Here is a 23,073-nt window from a genome sequence, read left to right as displayed (position 1 = left end):
AGGCAGTGTTTACAAGGCAGTCTTCAAGCTGGGAGAGAAAATTAAAACCATTACCATGCCACCAGTCTGAAGCCAAACTTGGTTTCACACTGAATATTTTGCAATTAATCTGAATTAGAAGAAATGAAGGGAAGAATCCTTCACCTTGGCTGGAGTTGGAGTTTTTTCCTCAGCACATTGTCCAGTCACACTTAAATCACAGATTTGAGGAGAGGGAAAGTGAGCTCACCAAAACACTCAGTGTTGTAAAATCATGTTTTCAGTGTTCTTAATCCAAACCCTCCAGAAGTTCTGCTGGGATCAGCTGGAGATGGAGCAGGGAGTGGAATCCTCCTCCTCTGGAGATTCTGGATTGCTCCACTCAATAACCCCAGCAGTTAGTTTTGCAGGTTAATTGCTTTGCTTTCTATTTGAGACCATTCCAGGATTATCTGGAGCCACCCTTCCTGGTTTATTTGGAGCCACCTTTCCTGGTTTATCTGGAGCCACAATTCCTGGTTTAATTTATTTGGAGCCACCTTTCCTGGTTTATTTGGAGCCACCATTCCTGGTTTATCTGGAGCCACCATTCCTGGTTTATTTTATTTGGAGCCACCATTCCTGGTTTATTTTATTTGCAGCCACCATTCCAGGTTTATCTGGAGCCACCATTCCTGGTTTATTTTATTTGCAGTCACCATTCCAGGTTTATCTGGAGCCACCATTCCTGGTGTATTTGGAGCCACCATTCCTGGTTTATTTTATTTGCAGCCACCATTCCAGGTTTATCTGGAGCCACCATTCCTGGTTTATTTGCAGCCACCATTCCTGGTTTATTTTATCTGGAGCCACCATTCCTGGTTTATTTTATCTGGAGCCACCATTCCTGGTTTATTTTATTTGGAGCCACCATTCCTGGTTTATTTTATTTGCAGCCACCATTCCTGGTTTATCTGGAGCCACCATTCCTGGTTTATTTTATTTGGAACCACCATTCCAGGTTTATCTGGAGCCACCATTCCTGGTTTATTTTATTTGCAGCCACCATTCCAGGTCTATCTGGAGCCACCATTCCTGGTGCTGGGCAGTAACTGGATGAGACAGGAGGAGCCCCAGGCCCATGTGAAGCACTGAGGCAGACTAAAGGGGATTTTCAGGCCTGGTTTGTGTCTGCAGCAGTGCCCCTGGTTTGTCAGCAGTGAGTCAGGGCTCCTGACAGGCACAAAGGTCGATTTTCCCCTCCCTGAGCAGAGGAAACTGAGGCTGCTGACTCAAAATCACATTTCCAGTCACTGCCTTGGCTGATTCATCATCAGTTTTGTCCCAGCTCAAGCATGAGAAGCTGGAGGTGTTGGGAAGAGTGAACTGGGGTTTCAAATGCTCTCAAAAATGAATATTTGGTGTCTGTTTGAGAGCATTCAGAGTAAATGGGAAGGGCAGGTAGGGAAGGACAACACCGAGTGAAGAAGGAGTGGGAAGAGAAATCTGGTGGGGTTTTAGCTCAGAAAAACTCCTGAAATCACAGAATGGTTTGGGTTGGAAGGGACCCCAAAGACCATCCAGTCCAACCCCTGCCATGGGCCTTCTACCAGCACATTTTGTACTTTTGGTTATTGGTTGGAATTGCGTTCCAGTTTAACCAGCCCCAGCTCCTTTTTCTCCCACAGCCTCGCTAACATTTCCTGGGCTGTGTTGCCACAGATTTCAGCAGATTCACAGTTTGATTGCCACGAGACTTCCCAAAGTGAAAAACAAAGATAAAATCCCTCTTATGAGAGCTCCAGGCATTTAAAGTCTGCGTTGCAGCACTGAATACTGATGTAAAAATCCTCTGGAACACTTTGGAAATATGGGAGCAGAAAACAGAGTCAGTATCTTCTTACCTCAATTCTGGCAATTTTGTGACAAGAGCAGGGGGACATTTTATGGGTTTTTAAGAGCTTAATTTAAAAAGGATTAGCTACCACTACCCAAAATGGTGATTTAGAGGGAGGAATTCAGGGGTTTGAGCGCCTTCATGCCCCTCATTCTGGAGCTTCAGACGCAAATCAGACCCAAAGTGAGCTGACAAAGTGATTTTTGCTCTTGCTCATTCTGTGACCTGAACAGAGCAGGTGAGTTCAGTTTGGCACAGAGCAGGATTCTGCTCACCCCTTGCAGCCTGCTGGGATTTCAAACAGCAATATTTTATACAATATATATTTTATAGAATATATATCTCATACAACCTGCTGGGATTTCAAATGGCAATATTTTATACAATATATATTTTATAAAACATATATTTTATACAACCTGATCTTATTACATTCAGTAATATTTTACACAATATATAGTTTATAAAATATGTATTTTATACAACCTGCTCTTATTACATACAACAATATTTTATACAATATATATTTTATACAACCTGATCTTATTACATACAGAAATATTTTATACAATATATATTTTGTACAATATATATTTTATACAATCTGCTGGGATTTAATACAACAATATTTTGCACAATATATATTTTATAAAATATGCATTTTATATAACCTGTTCTTATTACATACAGCAATATTTTATACAATATATGTTTTATAGAATGTATATTTTATACAACATGCTTGTATTACATACAACAATATTTTACACAATATATATTTTATACAATACATATTTCATACAACATCCTTGTATTACATACAACAATATTTTATACAATACATATTTTACACAATATATATTTTATACAACCTGCTGGGATTTAATACCACAATATTTTACACAATAAATATTTTATGCAATATATGTTTCCTACACCCTGCTCAGATTTGCACACCCAAGGCAGCACATTCCTGCTCTTTGGGTGCCTCAGGAGCTCACAAGCCAGGCCAGACAATGCCAGCGCTGTAACAGGTGGTGATTTTCCTCCCCAACCTGTTCATTTTGAGCTCTTCCAGCCTGGATGTTTGCTGTGGGCATGCAGGGGGAAAAAGGGACAACCCAAGCTCCTTGTGCCAGGGGCTCATGCATTTTCAGCAGCCAGCAGAGGAATGAGTCCATTTGGAATTGAAATTAGCTCATTATAATTTCCTTTATTACTGGCTCCTGACCAAGCAAGAAATGCTTTCTAATATTCAGAACACGCTGTACAGTTCACTGCTTTACAAACAATTGGAGAAAAGGCAATATTGTGATCAGAAAATAAAACTCTGGTTTGGGTTCAGTTACATTAGGAACAGGAGCTGGAAAACATAGAGAAAGTCACAGATTTTGGTGAAATTATTCCATGAGATTTGTGCTCCCCGTGCTACCTGCAATATTTCAGTAGTAATTAATGCAGCAGTGCTTTATGAACCTCCTTGCTTTCCTCTAATTAAGCTACACTGGCATTGCCTGCAAAGAAGAAAAAAAAAAAAAAAAAAAAAAAGAAAAAAAAAAAGAAAAAGAAAAGAGAGAGAAAAACTTTTCTGAGCATTTAAAAAACTCCAGAAAAAAAAAATTTCCACTGCAACATGGCCCAGGTGAGATTCTGACTGAAGAAAACAAAATTTGAATTTCTGGGGGGGAATTTCAATGAAAAAATGGCCAAACCAGCAACAAGGTGCTGGGCACTGGAGGGAGAGGATGGGAATAACGTCCTGTTTGTCCCAGGTGCATTCCCTGCCTCCCAATAAACCAACACCTGGAGATGTGGATGTGCTCAAACCAAAATCTTCCCATTTTTCTGCAGACTCAGAAATTCCTGATGTTCTGGAAACCCTGGCCCAGCTTGTGCCAGAACTGGGATTCTCCAGAGCTGTTTTATTGCACCCAGAGGTTAAAAAAACCCAAATTCCTCATGGCTGGAGCATCCCAGCACTGAGATTAGGAGCTGAATTCTTCTGGGGGGCAGCTGAAAGGACACGTAATTAGATAAAAACAAATTAGGATCCTCTTGAATTCTTTTAATGACACACTCATTTCAGCAGCAGGGAGTGTGCATTGAGGTGTCAGAAATGTAAATGGCTGAAAGCACAATGGGGCATTTGGGAAAAATGCACATTATCCTGGAGTTCCATTATCCTGGTATTACATTATCCTGGAGTTACATCATCCTGGTGTTCCATTATCCTGGTGTTCCATTATCCTGGTGAAGTGCAAACAACTCAAAGGGGAAAACAGATCCTTTCACAAAATTTACATTGGAACTGTCAGAATTAAGAAGATCTCTGAAGGATAATGTGCAATATCACCATTTTCTTAGTCAATATTTGACAAAAAGTCTTTTCCCCCCAGTTTCTCAGTGAAGTCAGACTCCTCCTTTCCCTGCTCTGTTGTGTGCTGTGGGAATTTGATGAATGAATGATAAATGGATGATAAATGGATGATAAATGGATGATAAATGGATGATAAATGCCCAGCCCTCCCTGCCTTTATTGGGATCTCACCTTGTGCAGGTTTGATTATTGTCACAAAACCAGGCAAAGCCCACCCCACCTCACACAATAAATCTGTTTCCTCTCCATTTCTGATCCCTCCACTGCAGAAATGAATGTTCTCCTTCAGCACCTGCAGGGCTGGGATTTCTCAGCCATGAGCAAACTCTGGCAGGGGCCACATGGGCAATCCTGGCCTGCTGAAATTAAAATCTGCCTCTTGCTCCCAAGGACCACAAGCAGTGAGAAAGAGCCTGGAATAAGAATTTAGCTGACAATCCAATGCATGAGCGTTTTTTCTGCCCCCAACAGCTCCTTTTGGATCCCAGCTGTGTTTACAGAAAGCATTCTTTGCCTTGTAAGCTGATTAAGTTTGACCCAGAAGTTAGAGAAAAATGAATGTAGCATTCTGTTAATCCAATTTATTTTTTGCTAACCATCCAGCGTCTCATACACAGCAAGCTGGAGAAGTGGGAGCAGCTTAATAAAATATTACAGCTTGCATTTCAGTCTGTGCTAAATTAGAGGAATGCCGTCAGAACTGCTGGTACACAGAGATCAAACCCAGAGCAGAGCAGAGCTGCCTCCCTGGATTTGCAGACAGCACCAAAGGGAAACAGACTGAGGTGAAAAATGACCTGTCTGGGGATGGAAGTGCCCCTGAGCCTCACAAACAGGCATTTCCCCACTCCTTCATTGGGGTATTTCAGTGGGAAGGGCTGGGCTGTGCTCTGCCCTCTGGGGATGGGCAGGGTTTAGCTCTGCCTCGCCCAGAGGGTCTGGTTTTAAACAAAAAACAGTGATTTTAAACAAAAACCAGTGTTTTTAAACAAAACTCAGGGGCATCTGTGGGGCTGCAGAGGAGTTTTCAAACCAAGGGAGGCACTCAGGCTGGAAATTGCATTTTTGACAGCAACACCTGTAGTGACCCCTCTGCATCTGGAGGGATGGAGAAAGGCAGGTGTCCTGTATTAATTAATAATCTGTTAGTTATAACTAACAACAGGATTGTCAATGCACAAGGAAATGGGAAGCAGGGATTGATTAATAATCTGTTTAACTAACAACTGGATTGTCAATGCACGAGGAAATGGGAAGCAGGGAACTGCAGGCTCCATCCAGGGTGTTATTTTGGTAGTCCATCTGAGCCTCAAGGTCTCACAACAAAACCAAGTTCCCAACACCCAAACTCTGTCTTTTCATTGCTTCCTTCACCTGTTTTGAAGACCAAACCTCACAATATCTGTCACTTGAGGCTGTGAGCACTCCAGCCTCAGGAAGCTGGAGGAAAAATCCCTTTTTTGAGGCTGGAATTCCTGCATGCCCTGAAGCCCTGAGGGATGCTGAAGGTGTCTAACACCGATTCCAATCCCCACCTCTGATTTTGCATTTATTGGCTCAGAGAATGAAACCAGCTGTTCTTTGGGAAATGAGGGCTGCTGAAAAGTCCTTTACCTTGGCAGTAAATTCATCCAGACTGCAGCTTGTCCTTCCTTTTTGTCCTCAACTCCAATATTCCACGTGCCAAAGCCATTCCTGATGGCTTTTAGAAGAGAGGGATAGCTCAGATCCAGATTGTGAGCCAGCTGAGTAATTCCTGCGCTGGCTTCTCAAGGGTCTGACAGCATCAGACGAGCAGGAGGCAGAGAGGTTCATTAGTGTAATTATGTAATTTTGAGGATAAATGCAGGAAAATGGGAAATAGAAGGGTAGAACATGGAACGGAGCAATCCTCAGCATCACCTGTGCTTTATGCTCAGCGCTGAACATTAACCTCAGTCCCTCTGGAATTACTCAGGGCTTTAAATCAGTGTCATTGTCCTGTGCAAGTCACAGGGAATTTGCAGACTGTCGCTGGTTCTTTGCCTTTCAGGGCTGTAGAGAACTTTTACCTGCTTCTGATTTTAAATACCTGGAGAATTTTACCTGCTTCTGATTTTAAATACTTCAACTGCACACCTGATTTCCAAGAGCCCAGCAGAGATATAAAGCTGGAAAATCACTTACAGGACCTGGTTCACTGCCTGTTTATCCCATTTGGTTGGAATAGCTGAAATACTGTCAGGATAATTTAAAAATATCCCATATAAAAATACTTAAGATGATGATTAACTGTTAGAAATGAGATTGATACCACTTGATTGCTGTGTAACTTCAGATATTTAAAATTCCCCAGATTTGTGCATGCAAATGCTCAGCCCTGTAGCTCTATTAGGAGCAAACAGGATTTATTATGTGAGCTGTCAGCTCCTTTGATCTGTGCATTCACTCAAATGCTCTTTGCAGGCAAGTGCAATTACACATGCAAAGTGCAGAGGAAAATGGATTAAACAGGTTTGGAACCTCTCAGGAAAAAAAATTACCCCATGTACATTTTAAGCCGCCCTTTTCACAGCAGCTGAGATAAATTCTATTTCTTTTAGAAGTGTAAAATTCTATTTATTTTAGAAGTGAATTACAGTTGCCAAAATCCACTCCAAAATGATCAGGGGCAGGGATTATGATACATTGGTTTATATGTGATTTTGGGAGCTGAGGCATCTCTGAGTTCAAGGGCAACACAACCGGGATCAGCCTCAAGAAATTATAACTCCTTTATAAATAAATAAATAAATAAGCACTCCTTTATGAATTTTTTTTTTTTGCTTAATTCTTTTTGCAAGGCCCTACAAAGATGTCCTGTCCAGCTGCAGCAAAGTTAATGGAAAGTCAGGCTGGGGAATTGCAATGAAAGGCAATGTGCAGCAGCGCAGGGGTGAAGGCAGAGAGGGCTCAGCCCCTGACCCAGCACTGAATTGGTCATGGAAAGGATTTGAGCATTTTCCCAGCCCAAAGAGCCCAAATCCATCAGTGGAGAGAGGCCAGGGATGGCTGAGCAGGGTGGTTGTGCAGGTGATGACCCGGAGATTGGGGGTAATTAAAGCTTCACTCAGCTCTTCAGGAACTCTGATCCACTCTCTGTCCCTTCAGTGATGCTCTGCTCATTAAACAGCACCATCATTAGCTCATTAACAGCTCAGAATGCAAATGAGAGCAACCAGAGGCAAGTTAATGTCCCTGTGGCTGTGAGGAGTGCTCGGAGCTGGGCCGGTAATTTTTTACAACTGCTGTTATTAGAGTGGTTCTGTCAATGAAAGCAGCTGCAAAGAATGAAAATGAACGCAAACAGGAATTAATATTGCCCTGTTAAATAGTTAACAAACTGCTGTTCTGAAAGGTACAGCTCACAGCGCTGGTGGCTCTAATTTCCTGAACCAAAAGGTGCCCCTTTTTTTCTGTTTTAATACAGAAATAAACTCCAGTGTCTCTCCCCCAAGGCTGTACCACTCTGAAACACATGGACAGAGCCTGGGCAGAGAAACCTGGGGAAAGCCTGGAATGATTCCCAATAATGAAAGAAAAATTAGTTACACAAATCAAAGCAGTTACACACAAGGACACATGTCAGGGCATTTGTCCCCAGCTCTGCAGCCTGCTTGGGCCAGAAGGAGCAGGAAAGAGGAATCCTGATGGTGTCAATCTCATTCCTAACAGTTCATCATCATCTAAGTATTTTATACGGGGAGTGATGGGATGTTTTGGAATTATCCTGACCGTATTTCAGCTATTTCAACCAAAGGGAATAAACCAGGTCCTGTAAGTGATTTTCCAGTTTTATTTCTCTGCTGGGCTCTTGGAAATCAGGTGTGCAATTGAAGTGAAGCATTTAAAACCAGAAGTAGGTAAAATTCTCCCCACACCCCCCAGATCTGGGCAGTGCCCTTTTCCAGGCAGTTCAGCTACCTCTAAAAAATGGCTCCACTTTTACAAGTACCAGAGCAAAGGAGTTAATTAACAGGGCACTTAATCACATCTCCTGGCACCCATACATCAGCTACAGGTGTCATTTCCATTAACATCCTCAAATATTTATATTTTTCAGGGCTCTGTGAAAGTGCTGCTAATGGAGTTGAGAAGAAGAGAGAATTTTCTTGCTGCAGTGAGTCTGTGTGATTAAGTGCTCAGGCCTGGGTAACAAATGAATGCAACAACCTTTAAATCCTTTCCAAACAGACAAATTAATGCATTTCTCATAATAATATTGCTGGGAATGCAGACAGGCCAGTGCATCTTTGTGACTTTCTCTGCATGAGTCAGATTTACACCGCTGCACTGGGGAGGAAAAATAAGAAAAGGGCTGGGATGACAAGTGGATAAACACGTTAAAATAACACCACTTGCACTGTGCCATTTGTGTGCTGTCAGCACGCACATAATTCCAGAAATTACTGGGGATAAATCCATTCCAGGGCTCCTGGTGCTGCCTCCCCATTTGGGTTTTTTTTTGGAATTTTCATGGGAGAGCCGCCTAGAGCAAAGTGGCAGTGCTGCTCCAGCCCTGCTGCCATGCCAGTTTGATGCCAGTGTTACAGTCCCATTGCCAAATCCCTCGTGCTAACAGTGCTTGAGCCTTAATTGCACATTTGATCATCAGCATTACAGCGTGGCTGGGGAAGCTGGATGGGAAATGCAGTGGGACAAGGCAGCAGAGCAAATCCAACAGCACAGGGAGGGAAAGGAAGGCATTTTCTGGTTTGCAGGAATGTTAAATGTGTTTTTCAGCCAATGGTGGAATGAGATCCCTGGAAATATCAGCTTTGTGCTGCTGGATGCTCTGTGCTTACTGGAACTAATTATCTACAAATTTATCTGTTTACCTACAATCTAAAGGGCACACGGCCATCCACTAAACTCGAGCACTAAAAATGAAAAAAATTGAGCTCTGGACTCGGATTTTTGTGTAGCTGGCTGAGTTCTTTTAAAGCTCTGCATAGCAAATCTCCACCTCACACAAGAAACGTTCTGTGTTTGAAGAAGACAGATTTTTAACTTGATAATTACAACACTCGACTGCAAACAGCAAATCCATCCTATCCGCAGGCTCTCTGAAGCCAGCGTTTCAAGAGTCTCAAAGAAGTTGCTAAATCACTTCAGTCACCAAGGAAATGAAGGTGACACAGTTGGAGAAATAATGAACTGAAGCTGGGAGCTAGGATGTTGGTGCTGAGATGTCAGAAGTGCAATTCCTGTCTCAGTGCCTGATCTCCTGCAGGACAATTATTTTGAGGAAAGTCAAAATCAGGTTTGAAAACAGTCCACAGACAATGGAATGATTCTCACTACGGGTTTGTTACTGCCACTTCCTCCTCCAGTCTTTTGGTGGCCGTGTAACTTCTGAGAAATGAAACTCTGCCTTCATAACTGAGCTGCCAGCTCCAATCACTTGGTTAGACCTGGGTAAAAATACATCTCTCTTCTTCAGAAAAAGCTGTCTTTTTCTCTCTGGAAAGCAAATTGTTCAGCAAAACTCTAAAAGCTTTTTCTAAATAATCCAAAGGTATGAAGCTGGTCTGTAGGCTGCCCAAAGAGAGGATGAAGGACAGAATCCAACCCGTGTCTGACACTGGGAATGGGTTTGCTTCTGTACCCAGCTAAACTCTGCTCTCTACCCCCAGAAAATCAATTCCTGCTCTGGTTTAGCTGCCACCCAGCCCAAATTGATACTGCAGGGGAAACTGGAGTGATAAATGGAGGTGGGTTTGACCTTTTCTCTGCAATCTGGCATTTACAGAGATGAGCAGCTCTGGATCGCCCACAGGGCTGGCTGTGGGAGCAGCACCCCTGCCTTTCCTGGGAGCCCTGGAGCCCTGGAGCCTCTGTCCTGTGGGCTCTCAGAGCCTGGCTTTGCTGTCAGCCACAGCAAGCCAGCAGAGATTCCTGCTGGGAGTTCCCAGCCCTGCTGACACCACCCTGCCCGAGGCTGTGCTTCCTTCTCCCTCCCCTTGAGGGTTTTCCTGCCTGACATTTCCCTCTTCCAGTTCACCAAATGCCATCAGATTTGGCAATCTGGACTTGTCCCACACCCAGCAGCCCCGGCAAGTGCTGGAATGTTCCTCGTGGCTCCAGCTCCCCGCAATCCTGATGTGCCTCACCGTGGTTGAGAGGAAAGCTCCTTCCTCTCCAATGCACTGGGTGATGAGCAGATGAAATCCCTCCTGAGCCCTGTGAATTATCAGGAGCAAATCTGTGCCTTCTTGATAAGTCACATAAAACATCTATTTGCAACCTTTAATTTAATCTGCAGACTGATACCATATTGCTCCAAGCTTTATATCTTAAAAAAAAAACTCATGGAAGATGGACAGGCTGTGCTAATGACATCTGACAGCTCTTTGTCCTCCAATAATGCATTTCCACAGAGCAGAGATTTCCTGGCTAACATTTGCTGGGGGTTCAGATGATTAATGACAGGCTGGGCTACAGAATGGCAGGGATGAAGGTCCCCTGCCCCAGGTTTATCAGCAGCCCGAGCCTCTCAAATCGAGCTCAGCAGCAGCTTTGTGGTTTATTGTGTGTGCATGTTCTTGTTTTGGTGGGGCACTTATCAGCAAATCAATGGAACAGACTGGCAGAGAGGAGGTTTGGGTGGGATATTGGGAAGAAATTCCTCCCTCCCAGGGTGAGGAGGTTGTCCAGAGGAGCCTGTGGTGGTTTTTATTTCATTTACAGATATTTTATAGCTTTAGCTGTTTGCTTGGCTTGGATTAGGGATGGAGCAGGTTGGATCTGGGTGCGTGAGCTGCTCAGAGCTGCTTCCAGAGCCTGATCCAGCCCAGCCCTTTTCTCTCACCCTATTGACATTTCCTCAATCAATGTGGGCTCAGAGCAGGAGATCGCTCAGGCAGCCAGGGCTCCGAGTGCATTCCTGCTCACACAGCCCTGGTGGGAGAGAAAAACCCAGACAGAAACAAAAAAACATGGCCTGAGCTCCCACACCCTGTGCGTCATCTCTGGGGCTTCCAGTCAGTACGTGGAAATGCGAATTTGCATTTACTTAGAAATATATCTGAAACTGTACATCTGTCAAATTAACAAATAAATTGAAGAGTAAAATAAATTCTGCAGTTGATTTTCCTGCTTGTGTAAAACCAAGTATTGTGACTACAATAAATGTGTCATTGGAACCAAAATTCTTCTACAATGAAGTCCGTTTTGTTATTTTAGATAAAAATAGCCTTTTTTAATATTTAGGTTTTAAGATAGTAATTTTTAATATTTAGATTTAACTGTGCAAGTGTTGCAGCAGCATTTTCTGCAAAGGAAAAGTCAACTCTTATAAAAGCCATCCTGACCATCTCCAGCTGTGATTCCACTCCAAAATGTGATTCCACGACTCCTCGGGAGCTGAAATGAGCACAGTGATTTGTTTTAGGCAGCACACACACACAACAAACACCTGAACACAAAACAGACCCCTACAAACAGAGACAAGCTTTAGGTTTAAACCTTTCCCAGGGGCTGTTTGATCCCTGACATGTTCAACATTGGAGCTGGGAGACATTTTTGGAAGCAAACCAAAGCTCTTCTGGCTGAACTTTTAACAGCAGGATTAAAAACTGGAGGGGAAAGTGCTTTCACAGCAGCAATGGAACTGAGTGTTTTATTATTTTCCCCCCAGTGTTAATAAAAAGCAATGTTGGAGTTACCAGCAGGCCTTGGCCGTGTGTGCTGGGATTAATGATTTTCCTCTGAGTTGATTGTACCCAAAGGCAGCCAGTTTTATCTCATAAATAAATAAATTTTGTGTACTGCAGGTTGTTGGTCAGAGGCCAGGCCTTACACAGGAGCCTGGTTAAATTCAGACAAACCCCAGATACCCAAGAGACAGCAGAAATTTAAACAGAATTTTAAAATCCCCAAAGCAGTGTGGTGTAAGTCCGGTGTGCACAACCCTGTTTGTTACAGGAAAGGCAGGAAAAGCACCCAAGTTTGATGATTTGATGGAATTCTGGACTGTGCTCGAAGGGTAAAACTTGTCAGACACTAAAACTCCACTGAATGAGGTTTTTCCTCCCTTTGCTGGGTTGAGAAATCCACCAGGAATTTTTCCTTAAGGAATGGCTGGGAGCAGTCCTGGCCCAGCCTGGAGTCCAACACGGAGCACATCCTGATGTTCTCCTCATGTTTATAATTTTTTATTCCATTTTTTATTCCACCTTTTATCAGCTGGATGGAAGTCCCCTTGATGCAGACCTGCTCCATCTCCTGCTGGGGGAATCCTCCTGGCTGTGTTCGGTGTTCTGTGCAGCCCCACCAGCAGCCAGAGCTTAATTAGAAAATAATTTGGTTTTCTGCATGACTCACACCATCTAAATAAAGACAAAGTTGGTTGTAAATAATTTCTGTCAGGCCTCATTATGCCTATATATATTCATATTTTTTTTCTCTCTCATGAATCAGGCTATTAGAATAACATTAGAGAAATTATCTGAACCACTGACTCATGCAAACCAAACTGCTCAGTTCTGTTGTTCCTACAGAAATGTGGCTTCAGTATTCAGAATTCAGTCTCTTCTTGCCCTTGGATGTGATTTTATTACCACAAAATTATCAGTGCTTCAGATCCACACCATTTCCTGCAATTACTGAATAATTATCCACCACATTTGTATGGTGGAGTGTAAAGGGAGCTCAGGTCTGCTCTAAAAATGGGGATTAATAAAGGTTCCACTGGGGATCATCCTGTGGGAAACATTTCTGTATCAGAGGTACAGAATCACAAACCAGCCTTGCAAATCCCTGAAGTGCAGGAATTGATCCCATGGTGTTTGCCAGAGGTTTTACCCAGCTCTAAAAATCTGGGAGCTCCTTGACAGCAGGCACCAAAAGGAGCAGAATTTCACCTGTATTTACTGCTCTAACTGCTGCAGCCAAGTGAAAACCAGCCATGGGTGACTGTGGGACTTGCAAAACAAAACCTGCATTGAAATTTTATTTTCAGATGAAATAAAGCTGAAAAGGTGATTCCATGAGTGAGGGATCCTCAGCCCAGTGCTCTGAGATGAAAAACAGCACTTTGTGACACATTTCATCCCCAGGTGCCTACAAATGTCCCTCCCCTGGCAGCACAGAGAAGGACAATGAACTGTTGGCATTCTGACCAGGGTATTTACACATTGATCCTGCCAAGTGCACCTGGGTGGCTCATCAGGGGTGAGCAGAGCACCAGGGCTTGGCTCATGGGCTTCTATCACAGCTCTCTTGTTCAGGTAAAGGAAACATTATTAGAGATAACAGATTCTAATCCGCCAAAAATGAAAAGTCCTTAGAACAGAATGCTGAACAGAATAAGTGCCAACTCAGAAACAATTGCAGATCTTCATGACAGAAAGGTTATTAAAAAGCAAAACCAGGATGCTGTCAAATAATTCCAAGCAGCAGATGCACCATCTGCAAAGCCACTTGCACAATGACAACTCCAGAATAAAAAAAGTGTTTCCTGCATGTTCTGCTTTACACATATAAAAATACCAAATGATAGCTTGGCACAGGAGCTCTGCAAATGACAAAAATTCAGAGGCTGAGCTGAAAAATGGGATGTAATGACTTGCAAAGACAATTGGCCAGAGCACAGGAGGAAATTGGACACCCCAGGTGCAAAAAAGCCCTCTGATTTCTGTAGCAAGGACTAAGCCAACAGGAAAAATGTATCACCCCCATAAAACCCTAAAGGGAGAGAAAATAAAGGGAAAATCAGATCTGTGGCACTGAACAATCTTCCCTGAACATCAGCACTGTGTTTATAGCCAATCCCAATTTCAGGATCAAAGAGCAGCAAGCTCTCCACACCCTGCCATGGCAGGAGGGCTGGAAATAAAATATCCTAAAATCATCTTTAAGGTCCTTTCCAACCCAAAATTGGGGATTTTTCCCCACAACGAAGCCACATCACGCTGTGGCCTGGCTGGAGGTGGCAACGATCTGAAATCCCCACAGGGCTGTGAAATGCCCAGCACAGCAGTGACCCTGGAACTGTCACCATCCAATTAAAGCTCCCTCACTGCCAGCAGCAGCGGCGCTGCCAGCCTGGCACGGGCTGGGCATTGCCAGGTCTCTGATGCCATCTGCTGGGGCTCCTCGTGTTGGGTCACACCGCAGCAGCTCCACCGGGGAAAAACACCCACCCCCGTCACGGACATGTTTTATGAAAAATGATTTTCACAGGATTCTCCTCCTGAGAAGCTGAGAGGCCTCAGAAATGAAATGCAAATAATTACCTGCTGCTGTGGAATGCAACAGATGAATGTGTGATTGGTCCTCTGTGGTTATTTGTAATTAAAGGCCACTCACAGTCCACCTGTCTGGACTCTCTGGTCACTCACAAGATTTTATTATGATTCCTTTCCTTTCTTTGCTAGCTCTCTGATGAAATCCTCTTTCTTCAGTGTAGTTTTTATGTATCATTTTCTTTTAATATAATATATATCATAAAATAATAAATCAGCTTTCTGAAACACGGAGTCAAGATTCTCATCTCTTCCCTCAACCACCTACCCCTCTTTTGTGTTTTCTTTGGATATAAAGACAAGTTCAGCCAATTAAGACATTTAAAAATTACATTCAGCTCCTACTGGTGATGGAGACACAGATTAGGGATTGATGCTGGCACTGCAACAAAACCTATGAACAATTGTGACATCAACTTGCTACATAAATATGGATTTAGGAACTGTTCAGGAAAATTAGAAATTAAGACTCAGAATTGTGACTTGCAGCAGTTTTTGGGATTCCCAAATACAAAGCAGTAAATGAGTGAATATGGGGGCCCCAAAAGCTTTTCCTCACTACTAAAGTGAGCTTTAAAGTAAATTAGAGTAAGTTCCTGACCCCTGAGCTGAGGGTGAAACAGAGGATGAATTTAGGAGCTCCAGGAGGGCTCTTAAAACACCTGCACAGCATCACTCCCTCATCATATCCTCTGTATCACACAGTTTTTATCCAATAGCCACTCCCAAATTCCCTCCTTCCATTTGTTTTAAGCCTTTTCATGAGTGGAAAACAAAACCCAGGAAAGTCCAATACATGCCTGGCTTTATTGCCTTAATAAACAATGCAGATATTCCAATCTTGATGCTTTACCAGCAATGTGAAGTCAGTGTTTTCCTGAATAAATAAATAACTGCAATAACCAAAATAAGAAAGTTCTTATTAAATATACAGAACTTTACAGGAAGTAAAAAAAAAACAACAAATCCACAAAAAGAAAGGGATGGATTTTCTGTTCTCAAATGTAATTACAGCAATGTTATCAAAACATTTAACAACCTAAGGAAAGGTTGGGTGTTGTGTTTAGAAAAGCTTTAACTGTCCTCAGCCTCCAGGTTTATGTTATTCCCAAACTTTGCATAGAGCTGGACTTTGAGGTCAGACAGCACGCTCTGGATGGACTCCACTCGGGATTCCAGTGCTTCAATTTCCTCCTGCAAACTCCTCTGAAAAAGAAAAATAAACAAAAATCAGTTCTGTACAACAAACCGAGCCAGGTCTGTCAGCACACAGAACCAACAAAGAGCTGCCTCTCTTCCAACTCATCCCAGGTCTGGCTGCAGGATTTATTGCTGGGGTGATCAGATCCTAAACCCAACATGGGTTCAGCCTGTGAAAGCTGCAGAGGATGCACAGATGCCACCCCAGTGCCCAGCACACAGCACTGCCCAGCAGCTCACACAAACCTTGGCCTCCTCCAGCATCTCCTGGGTCTCCTCCAGGGAGTGACTGATGAAGACATCCCCGATCTGGTAGGGAATCAGGTGGGAGTCAGCATCATCCAGCAACATGAGGTCATCACAGGCATCCTCCAGGTTCTGCAGCTGCTTCTGTTTGCCAGGACACAGAAAGAAAATCCCCGTGTAAAACCTTTCAGTGGACACTGCACAGCTGGGTAAGGAACCCAGACAGGCTGGATTTTGGGAACAAATCCCACCCACAACCAGGACATCCAGGAGATCAATGTCAGAGCTGGAATTCAGCAATTCAATCCAGCAGACACTCCTAGTCAGCCCTCATTATCTGTCATTAACAGAATAATTAACTGTCTGGGCAACAGCAATATAGCAGATTTAAATGTCACTAATATCTGATATACTTTTACCATTCTCTATTTCCAAAGTATCAGAAACCTCCTATCAGAACCCAAGCATTACTTAAACTCACAGTAACTCACTGCTGCTAATTTTCTATGTTCCAGCTGAAAACCCAATGAAGAGTTCACGAGATCTGAAGCAAATATACCTTTTTCACTTCTATTTCTTCTTTCAGCTCTGTGATCCTGCTGGTGTTTCTTGCAAACTTGTTGATTTTCTGTTGATCTTCAAAGGTGACATTGACATCTTCTGCAGCCTGCGAGGACGAGAGGTCAAAATAATTATTTCAGTTCTTACATTAACTTGAGTCTCCCTGCAAGGATACTCCTACAAAGTGATAGAAAACAATCTGAGAGCCACCACATTCTGCTTATGCTCAAAGTGCCTCTTCAATGACACCACAAATACCCTCATTTAGCTGGGTACATCCAATTAAAACATTGGCCAGCCACGGCATCCTAAAGGAAAGGTTTCTTTGATGCTGATGGCTGAACTGGACACCCTGCTCTGAGTTTTCTCTGCAGAGGCACCGTGAGCAGGAGCAGTTAGTGACATGCAGAGCAGAATGGCTTCACACGGACAGGGAGGAGGGTTGGGTGGGATCCTGGGCAGGAATTGTGCCCTGGCAGGGTGGGGAGAGGTGCCCAGGGCCAGGCCGGGCACCGGGGCTGGGAGCAGCCGGGGACAGTGGGAGGTGTCCCTGCCACGGCACAGATGGGATGATGGAATGAGACGAATTTTAAGCTTCTTTCCAACCCAAGCCATGATGATGACTCCATGATTAACAACTCTCTCAGAGAATACATTTCTCCTCACATCCACCCTGATCCTGTCCTTGCTCACAACGAGCCGCACCAGCACGGGCTCCGCAAGGCCACCGACCCCGGGGGACAAGCGCTGGGCCAGGGCCCGATCCCACAGCCCGATCCCGATATTGGGATATCCCGATATCCCGATATCCCGTTATCCCACCATCCCACTCCAAGGATCTTATCCCAGCCCAGGGCCCTCAGCTCCCGAGCGGCGGCCGCGCCGTTCCGGGCAGAGCTTGACCCGGCCGCCTCCGGGGCACAGCGGCCCAGGGAGCAGCGGAGGAGCTGGAAGCTCCTCGGGAGGGATGGAACCCCGCCAGGAAGGGACCAAACCCTGCTCCAGAGGACCGAATCGTCCCGGGCCCGCTCCCTGCTCACCGCCTTCTTCATGGTGGCGGCCATGTTGGCGCTGCACCATCCATGAGGGGCTGAACCATCCGCCCGCCGCGCAGAGGAGGGACACGGGTTTGGGAAAAAGGAGAAAAACGGGGAAAAACTCCAGGAAACGGCCGAGACTCAGTGAAAATTGGGGATTATCGCTATCTGAAGTGCGGCAGGATGCCTCGAGCGGCCTCGGGGCACGGAGAAATGTGAAGGCGCCTCCGCGGTGCTTGGTACGGCCCGGTGGGAGGGGCGGGGGCGGCTTGGGGGCGCTGGTCCGCCAGGGGGCGCCATGAGACGGGAATGGCGGGAGCCGTGCGGCAACGGGATATCGGGATATCTATCGGGATATTTACTGGGATATTTATCGGGATATTTACTGGGATATTTGTTGGGATATAGGGATACTGGGCTATTTATTGGGATATCGGGATAATGGGATATTTATTGGGCTATTTATTGGGATATCGGGATAGTGGGATATTTATTGGGATATTTATTGAGATATCGGGATATCTATTGGGATATTTATTGGGATATTTCCTGGGATATTTATTGGGATATTTATTGGGATATTTACTGGGATATTTATTGGGATATTTGTTGGGATATAGGGATACTGGGCTATTTATTGGGATATCGGGATAGTGGGATATTTATTGGGATATAGGGATACTGGGCTATTTATTGCGATAGTGGGATAATGGGATATTGGGCTGTTGGGATCTATGGGGTGGGATGGTGGGATAACAGGATATTGGGCTATTTATTGGGATAATGTATAATGAGATATTGGGATACTGAGATCCATGGGATGGGATATTGGGATAATGGGATATTGGGATAATGGGATAATTGGATGGGATTTTGGGATGGGATATTGGGATGGGATACATGGGGTGGGATGGGATGGGATAATGGGATAGGATGGGATATTGGGATGAGATATTGGAATACATGGGATGGGATAGTGGCATAATGGGATGGGATCAGATAATGGGATGGGATAATGGGATGGAATAGTAGGCTGGGATAACGGGATATAATAACAGGATGGAAGGGGATAAAGGGATGGGAGGGGATACTCATTTCTATAATATTGCCTGAAATAAATTTATTTTTGGGTTTGGGGATTTTTTTTCCAGTTCCAAATAGCTGCTCATTTCAAAACTCCTGTTCCAAAGCAGTAGGAAAGACAGAATAATAAAAGATATTTTGAGTGGCCCTCAGGCTGATGTTACATTTTATTTTGGTGCATCATCATCCTCACAGTGCCTTGTTTCCCACTGAGGGAAGAAGTTCATCACCAAATTTCTCCCCAGAGAACCGCATTATTATTAACTTCTATAAAAACATAATCCCAGCTCTAAACCTCTCTTTTCCTCAGAAAAGAAACTCTCATCCCCCTGGCCATCCTCGTGCTCTTCCCGAAGGATCCTGCTAGGAAAGGGCACAGCCTGAGCCGTGGTTATTTCCCTGGCTGCACTAACTGCACAGTACCCAGAGCCAGGGCGATTTCCCTCAAGAGAAAAGGAGCGGATTTCACAAGAATTCGATGACTCCAAGGCTTTGAAAAGCAATCCTTTTTTCCCCCACATGCTCGGGCAAGCTGTGTGGGGTGAGCCCTGCCAAGAGTAACTCACTGCAGAGCTCTCTTATGTAAATAAAAGTGAAAACAGCTCAGGAGAGCAGGCAGCCAGCGCGGAGCAGAGGAACCCGCTGAACCCAGCGCCCTCGCTCCTCTCCCGCTCGCACAAAGGACTTGCTCCTTCTTGCTCTGGCTTCCCTTGCTGGGATCCCTTCTACGCCCTGCCCTCGTCTCACGGCTCCTCTGGGGCTCTTGGCAATTTTCTCCTTCCCTGCTGGAGCCTTCTGCAGCCCGGCTCAGAGGGGAAGAGCACTGCCACGCTTTGCTGCCTTGGGGAGACCTCCGGGTTCCCAAACTCTTCTCCCCTTTCCCTAGAGTTCCACAGGCTTTTGGATTCCCAAACTCTTCTCCCCTCTGCCTGGATCCCCACAGACCTTTGGATTCCCAAACTCTTCTCCCCTTTCCATGAAGCTCCACAGATCTCTGGATTCCCAAACTCTTCCCTCTCCCTGAAGATCCACAGACCTTTGGATTCCCAAACTCTTCTCCCCTTTCCCTGGATCCCCACAGACCTTTGGAATCCCAAACTCTGTTCCCATTTCCCTGGAGCTTCACAGACCTTTGGATTCCCAAACTCTGGATTCCCAAACTCTTCTCCCCTTTCCCTGGATCCCCACAGACCTCTGGATTCCCAAACTCTTCTCCCCTTTCCATGAAGCTCCACAGATCTCTGGATTCCCAAACTCTTCCCTCTCCCTGAAGATCCACAGACCTTTGGAATCCCAAACTCTTCTCCCATTTCCCTGGAGCTCCACAGATCTCTGGATTCCCAAACTCTTCTCCCCTCTCCCTGGATCCCCACAGACCTTTGGATTCCCAAACTCTTCTCTCTTTGAGTTTTCATCCACTGCTACTGTCATCTAATCATCCAGAAGGTGAGATAAGAGGAGTTTGGTGTTAAGAGCCAGCATTTGAGTGAAAATAGAATAAAGGCTCCTTTTGCTTTCATTTCGCGGTGAACGTGGATAACTTGGAGATCTCAGTTTTCAAAGCCGTATCAGTTTCTCTTCTGGAGAATGGGAATTACTGTACTTTCCCGTCAATATTTACAAAGCTCAAAGATGCTCCGCTGGAAAGAGAATTAAAAGAATTATCAGGGAATTAAAAGTGTATAAACAAACACAAACAAACGCTGCAATAACAACCAGAGCTTGCAAGTTGCAATGCATTTGCCTTCCCCACATTGTGAAATACCTTCCTGTGACACTCTCCCTGTTAACCTCCTCCTGTGGCACTTCAGCTCTTTGTATCAATTTAGAAAACTCAGAGATTTCACAAAAATTTTAAGGCAAATTTACCAAAAAGCTTTTCCCAACCAGGAGAAAGAGCAGAGGCCAGGAGACAGGAATTGTGTAATATGTCACAGAACAAACCCCCTGGAAATTCAGGCATTAAGAGTGAAAATCCACTCCCAGCATAAAACTCTTCCCACTGAGGAGTTATTTTGGTGATATTTGATGTGTCTGAAGGGAACTACAGGAAAATCACTCAGGTCACTTTCCATGAGCTCCAAGGGTTTGATCTGAGAGTTCAGGAGTTGTTTTTAATGAGCTTCCCAAGCACACCTCAGCCCCTAAATCCAGGGCAGGAGCTCTGAGTTTGATGGGATTTCCAACATTTATTCAAATATGTTACAATTATTTCCCAAAAACTATGACCAGAAATTGACTCAGCTCAGAAAGCACCTCTAAAACTTGGACTAATTAAATATTTAGTGGTGAAAATATCTGAGCCAGCTGTGTGTACCTGCTCAGCAGATCTCCCACAGAAGCATCCCACTGGCACATGGTTTTTCAAGGAATATTCTCTCCTGACATGCAAGGGAGCAGAAATCAAACCAGGAGCAAAAGAGAAGCACAGAAAAACCAGCTCTTTAGTTTTGATATTCTGCTGTTTCTTGGTCCTTGAGTCTTTGAACCAAAAATCCTCCTTGCCGTAGTGGAGAAGTGAAGAGGGATTTCATTTGCTGTTGTCATCTGCTGCTATATTGGAAAATATTGGGAAGTCTTGTGGATGGACACCTGTGGGATGGTGGTGACACCTTCACAGTCCAGGTGCCTCAGTGGAAGGATACACCCAAAATTCAGCTCAAGAGCACTGAGCTGGTCCAGCTTTTCTCCAGGAACTGATGCCTTGAGAGGCTGAGCTGGAACTGAGACTGGATGGAGCTACAGAATAAAGCAGGGATTTATCCAAAGGATCCCCTCCATGGATCCACCTTGGGCAGCACCAGAGCCCAGCCAGGGCTGCACCCAAGATGAACCAAAATGGCCCCAAAATGCACGGCCGGGCACGGGCTCTGTCCCTGGGATCAGTTCTGCTCCATTTGCACCTTGCAGTTCATTGTCCCATTCCAGCTCCAGCCCATGAAGTCCCATCCTTGTTTTTCTCTCTCCAGCCCACGGGGTTTGTGCTCCTGGGCTGAGATTTGGGTCATTTGTCCTTGGTGCCCAGCTGGAGCAGGAATTGTTTTGTCTCCCTGCTCTGTGCACAGAGCTCAGCAACGCTGAACGTGAAGCTCAGAACAGAATCTGGAAAATATAAAAGCTGAAACCTGAGGCATCAATATAACCCTTGATGTGTTCTAAATGTCACAACTGAAAATTAAAGCTTGGGTTTGAGTCTTAAAAATGAGGGAAGAAGGGGAAGCTGCAAACAGCCCTGGACTGGCACTTGAGCAGGAACTGAGGAATTATTTTCTGTCCCAGCTCCAGCACACCAATTCCCCTGCCAAGGACTTACAGAGCCACGGGAGTGAAACACAACCCTTTCCATTCTGTCATTCAAAAACAGCTTCAGAGAGAGAGGATTTCACATTAACAGGGTGGTTTCCTCCCCGTAGCTGTGAAGAACATGGAAAAATTGACCTGTGCCCAGTTTAGTCTTGACTTGCCTGTTGCAGACTCTTCAAAGGCATCGTTTCACAGGCACGAAGCTGTGACCCTTCAAATGAGTTCATTCTCATTCCTTAAATAGGCAGAGGGCACAAATTGTCCCTTCTCGTCTGGTTTCTCAGGACTCATCATGAATGGAGCCTGAGCTGCCTCCAAGGACAGGGAGATGTGTTTCAGGAGCACTGCTTCAAAGCAAACAAATCACAGAATGTGATTGTGGTGTCCCCCCCCAAAAATTACAAACCTTTGAACCAACTTTAACTTTAAAGCCTGCCTGGGAAGTGCTCTGGCCCCGTGGCCCACAGAGGATGATCCCATTGCAGAAAATCACTTGGGAAGGATGTACAGAACTCCCAGAAAGATTCTGCAGTGTATTTCCTTTCCTTTTGTACATTTTCTCTCTGCTGATCTCTGCTGCCTTGGTCTTTGCATTGTTATTAATTTGACTTTGAGACGTGTTTATTTATGTGTCAAATCCATCTCCTGATCATGCTCTGTCCAACACACCCAGAGTGTCTGCACACTCTGCTTCTGCCAAACCCTCACATGAAGGGGATCGGAGCTGAGTCACAAAAGGCATTGGGAAAGAAGGGAAAGGTAGCGTGGGGTGCAAGAAAATCAAATCCCCATTGCAGCCAAGCTGTCTTTCCTGGAAATCCTCTGGATTGCAGGTAGCTCTGTCTTGCAGCAGGATCCAACTCTCTTCTCTTCTCTTCTCTTCTCTTCTCTTCTCTTCTCTTCTCTTCTCTTCTCTTCTCTTCTCTTCTCTTCTCTTCTCTTCTCTTCTCTTCTCTTCTCTTCTCTTCTCTTCTCTTCTCTTCTCTTCCCTTCCCTTCCCTTCCCTTCCCTTCCCTTCCCTTCCCTTCCCTTCCCTTCCCTTCCCTTCCCTTCCCTTCCCTTCCCTTCCCTTCCCTTCCCTTCCCTTCCCTTCCCTTCCCTTCCCTTCCCTTCCCTTCCCTTCCCTTCCCTTCCCTTCCCTTCCCT

At 44.7% G+C, this 23,073-nt stretch overlaps 1 protein-coding gene across 1 annotated transcript; it reads right to left on the bottom strand.

The window, feature by feature from the left end:
• Positions 1-15,285: 15,285 nt before the first annotated feature.
• Positions 15,286-17,731, bottom strand: PFDN4 (prefoldin subunit 4). The gene is made up of 4 exons (XM_058036171.1): positions 17,545-17,731; positions 16,503-16,610; positions 15,944-16,087; positions 15,286-15,703 (listed from the first exon to the last, which is right to left on the bottom strand). The coding sequence occupies exons 1-4, from the start codon at positions 17,566-17,568 to the stop codon at positions 15,572-15,574; spliced, it is 408 nt and encodes a 135-aa protein (XP_057892154.1). The 5' UTR covers positions 17,569-17,731; the 3' UTR covers positions 15,286-15,571.
• Positions 17,732-23,073: the final 5,342 nt, after the last annotated feature.

Source organism: Melospiza georgiana, chromosome 17 (genome assembly GCF_028018845.1).
Source record: "Melospiza georgiana isolate bMelGeo1 chromosome 17, bMelGeo1.pri, whole genome shotgun sequence".
In the NCBI taxonomy this organism is placed as follows: Eukaryota; Metazoa; Chordata; class Aves; order Passeriformes; family Passerellidae; genus Melospiza; species Melospiza georgiana.
This window is presented reverse-complemented; position numbering and strand designations above follow the sequence as displayed.

Coding starts and splice junctions, on each gene's coding strand:
- PFDN4 (XM_058036171.1), bottom strand. CDS start 17,568: ATGGCCGCCACCATGAAGAAGGCG. Junction 16,611..17,544: donor CCGCCACCATGAAGAAGGCG/GTGAGCAGGGAG, acceptor TCGTCCTCGCAG/GCTGCAGAAGATGTCAATGT. Junction 15,704..15,943: donor AGATGCTGGAGGAGGCCAAG/GTTTGTGTGAGC, acceptor TTTCTTTTTCAG/AGGAGTTTGCAGGAGGAAAT.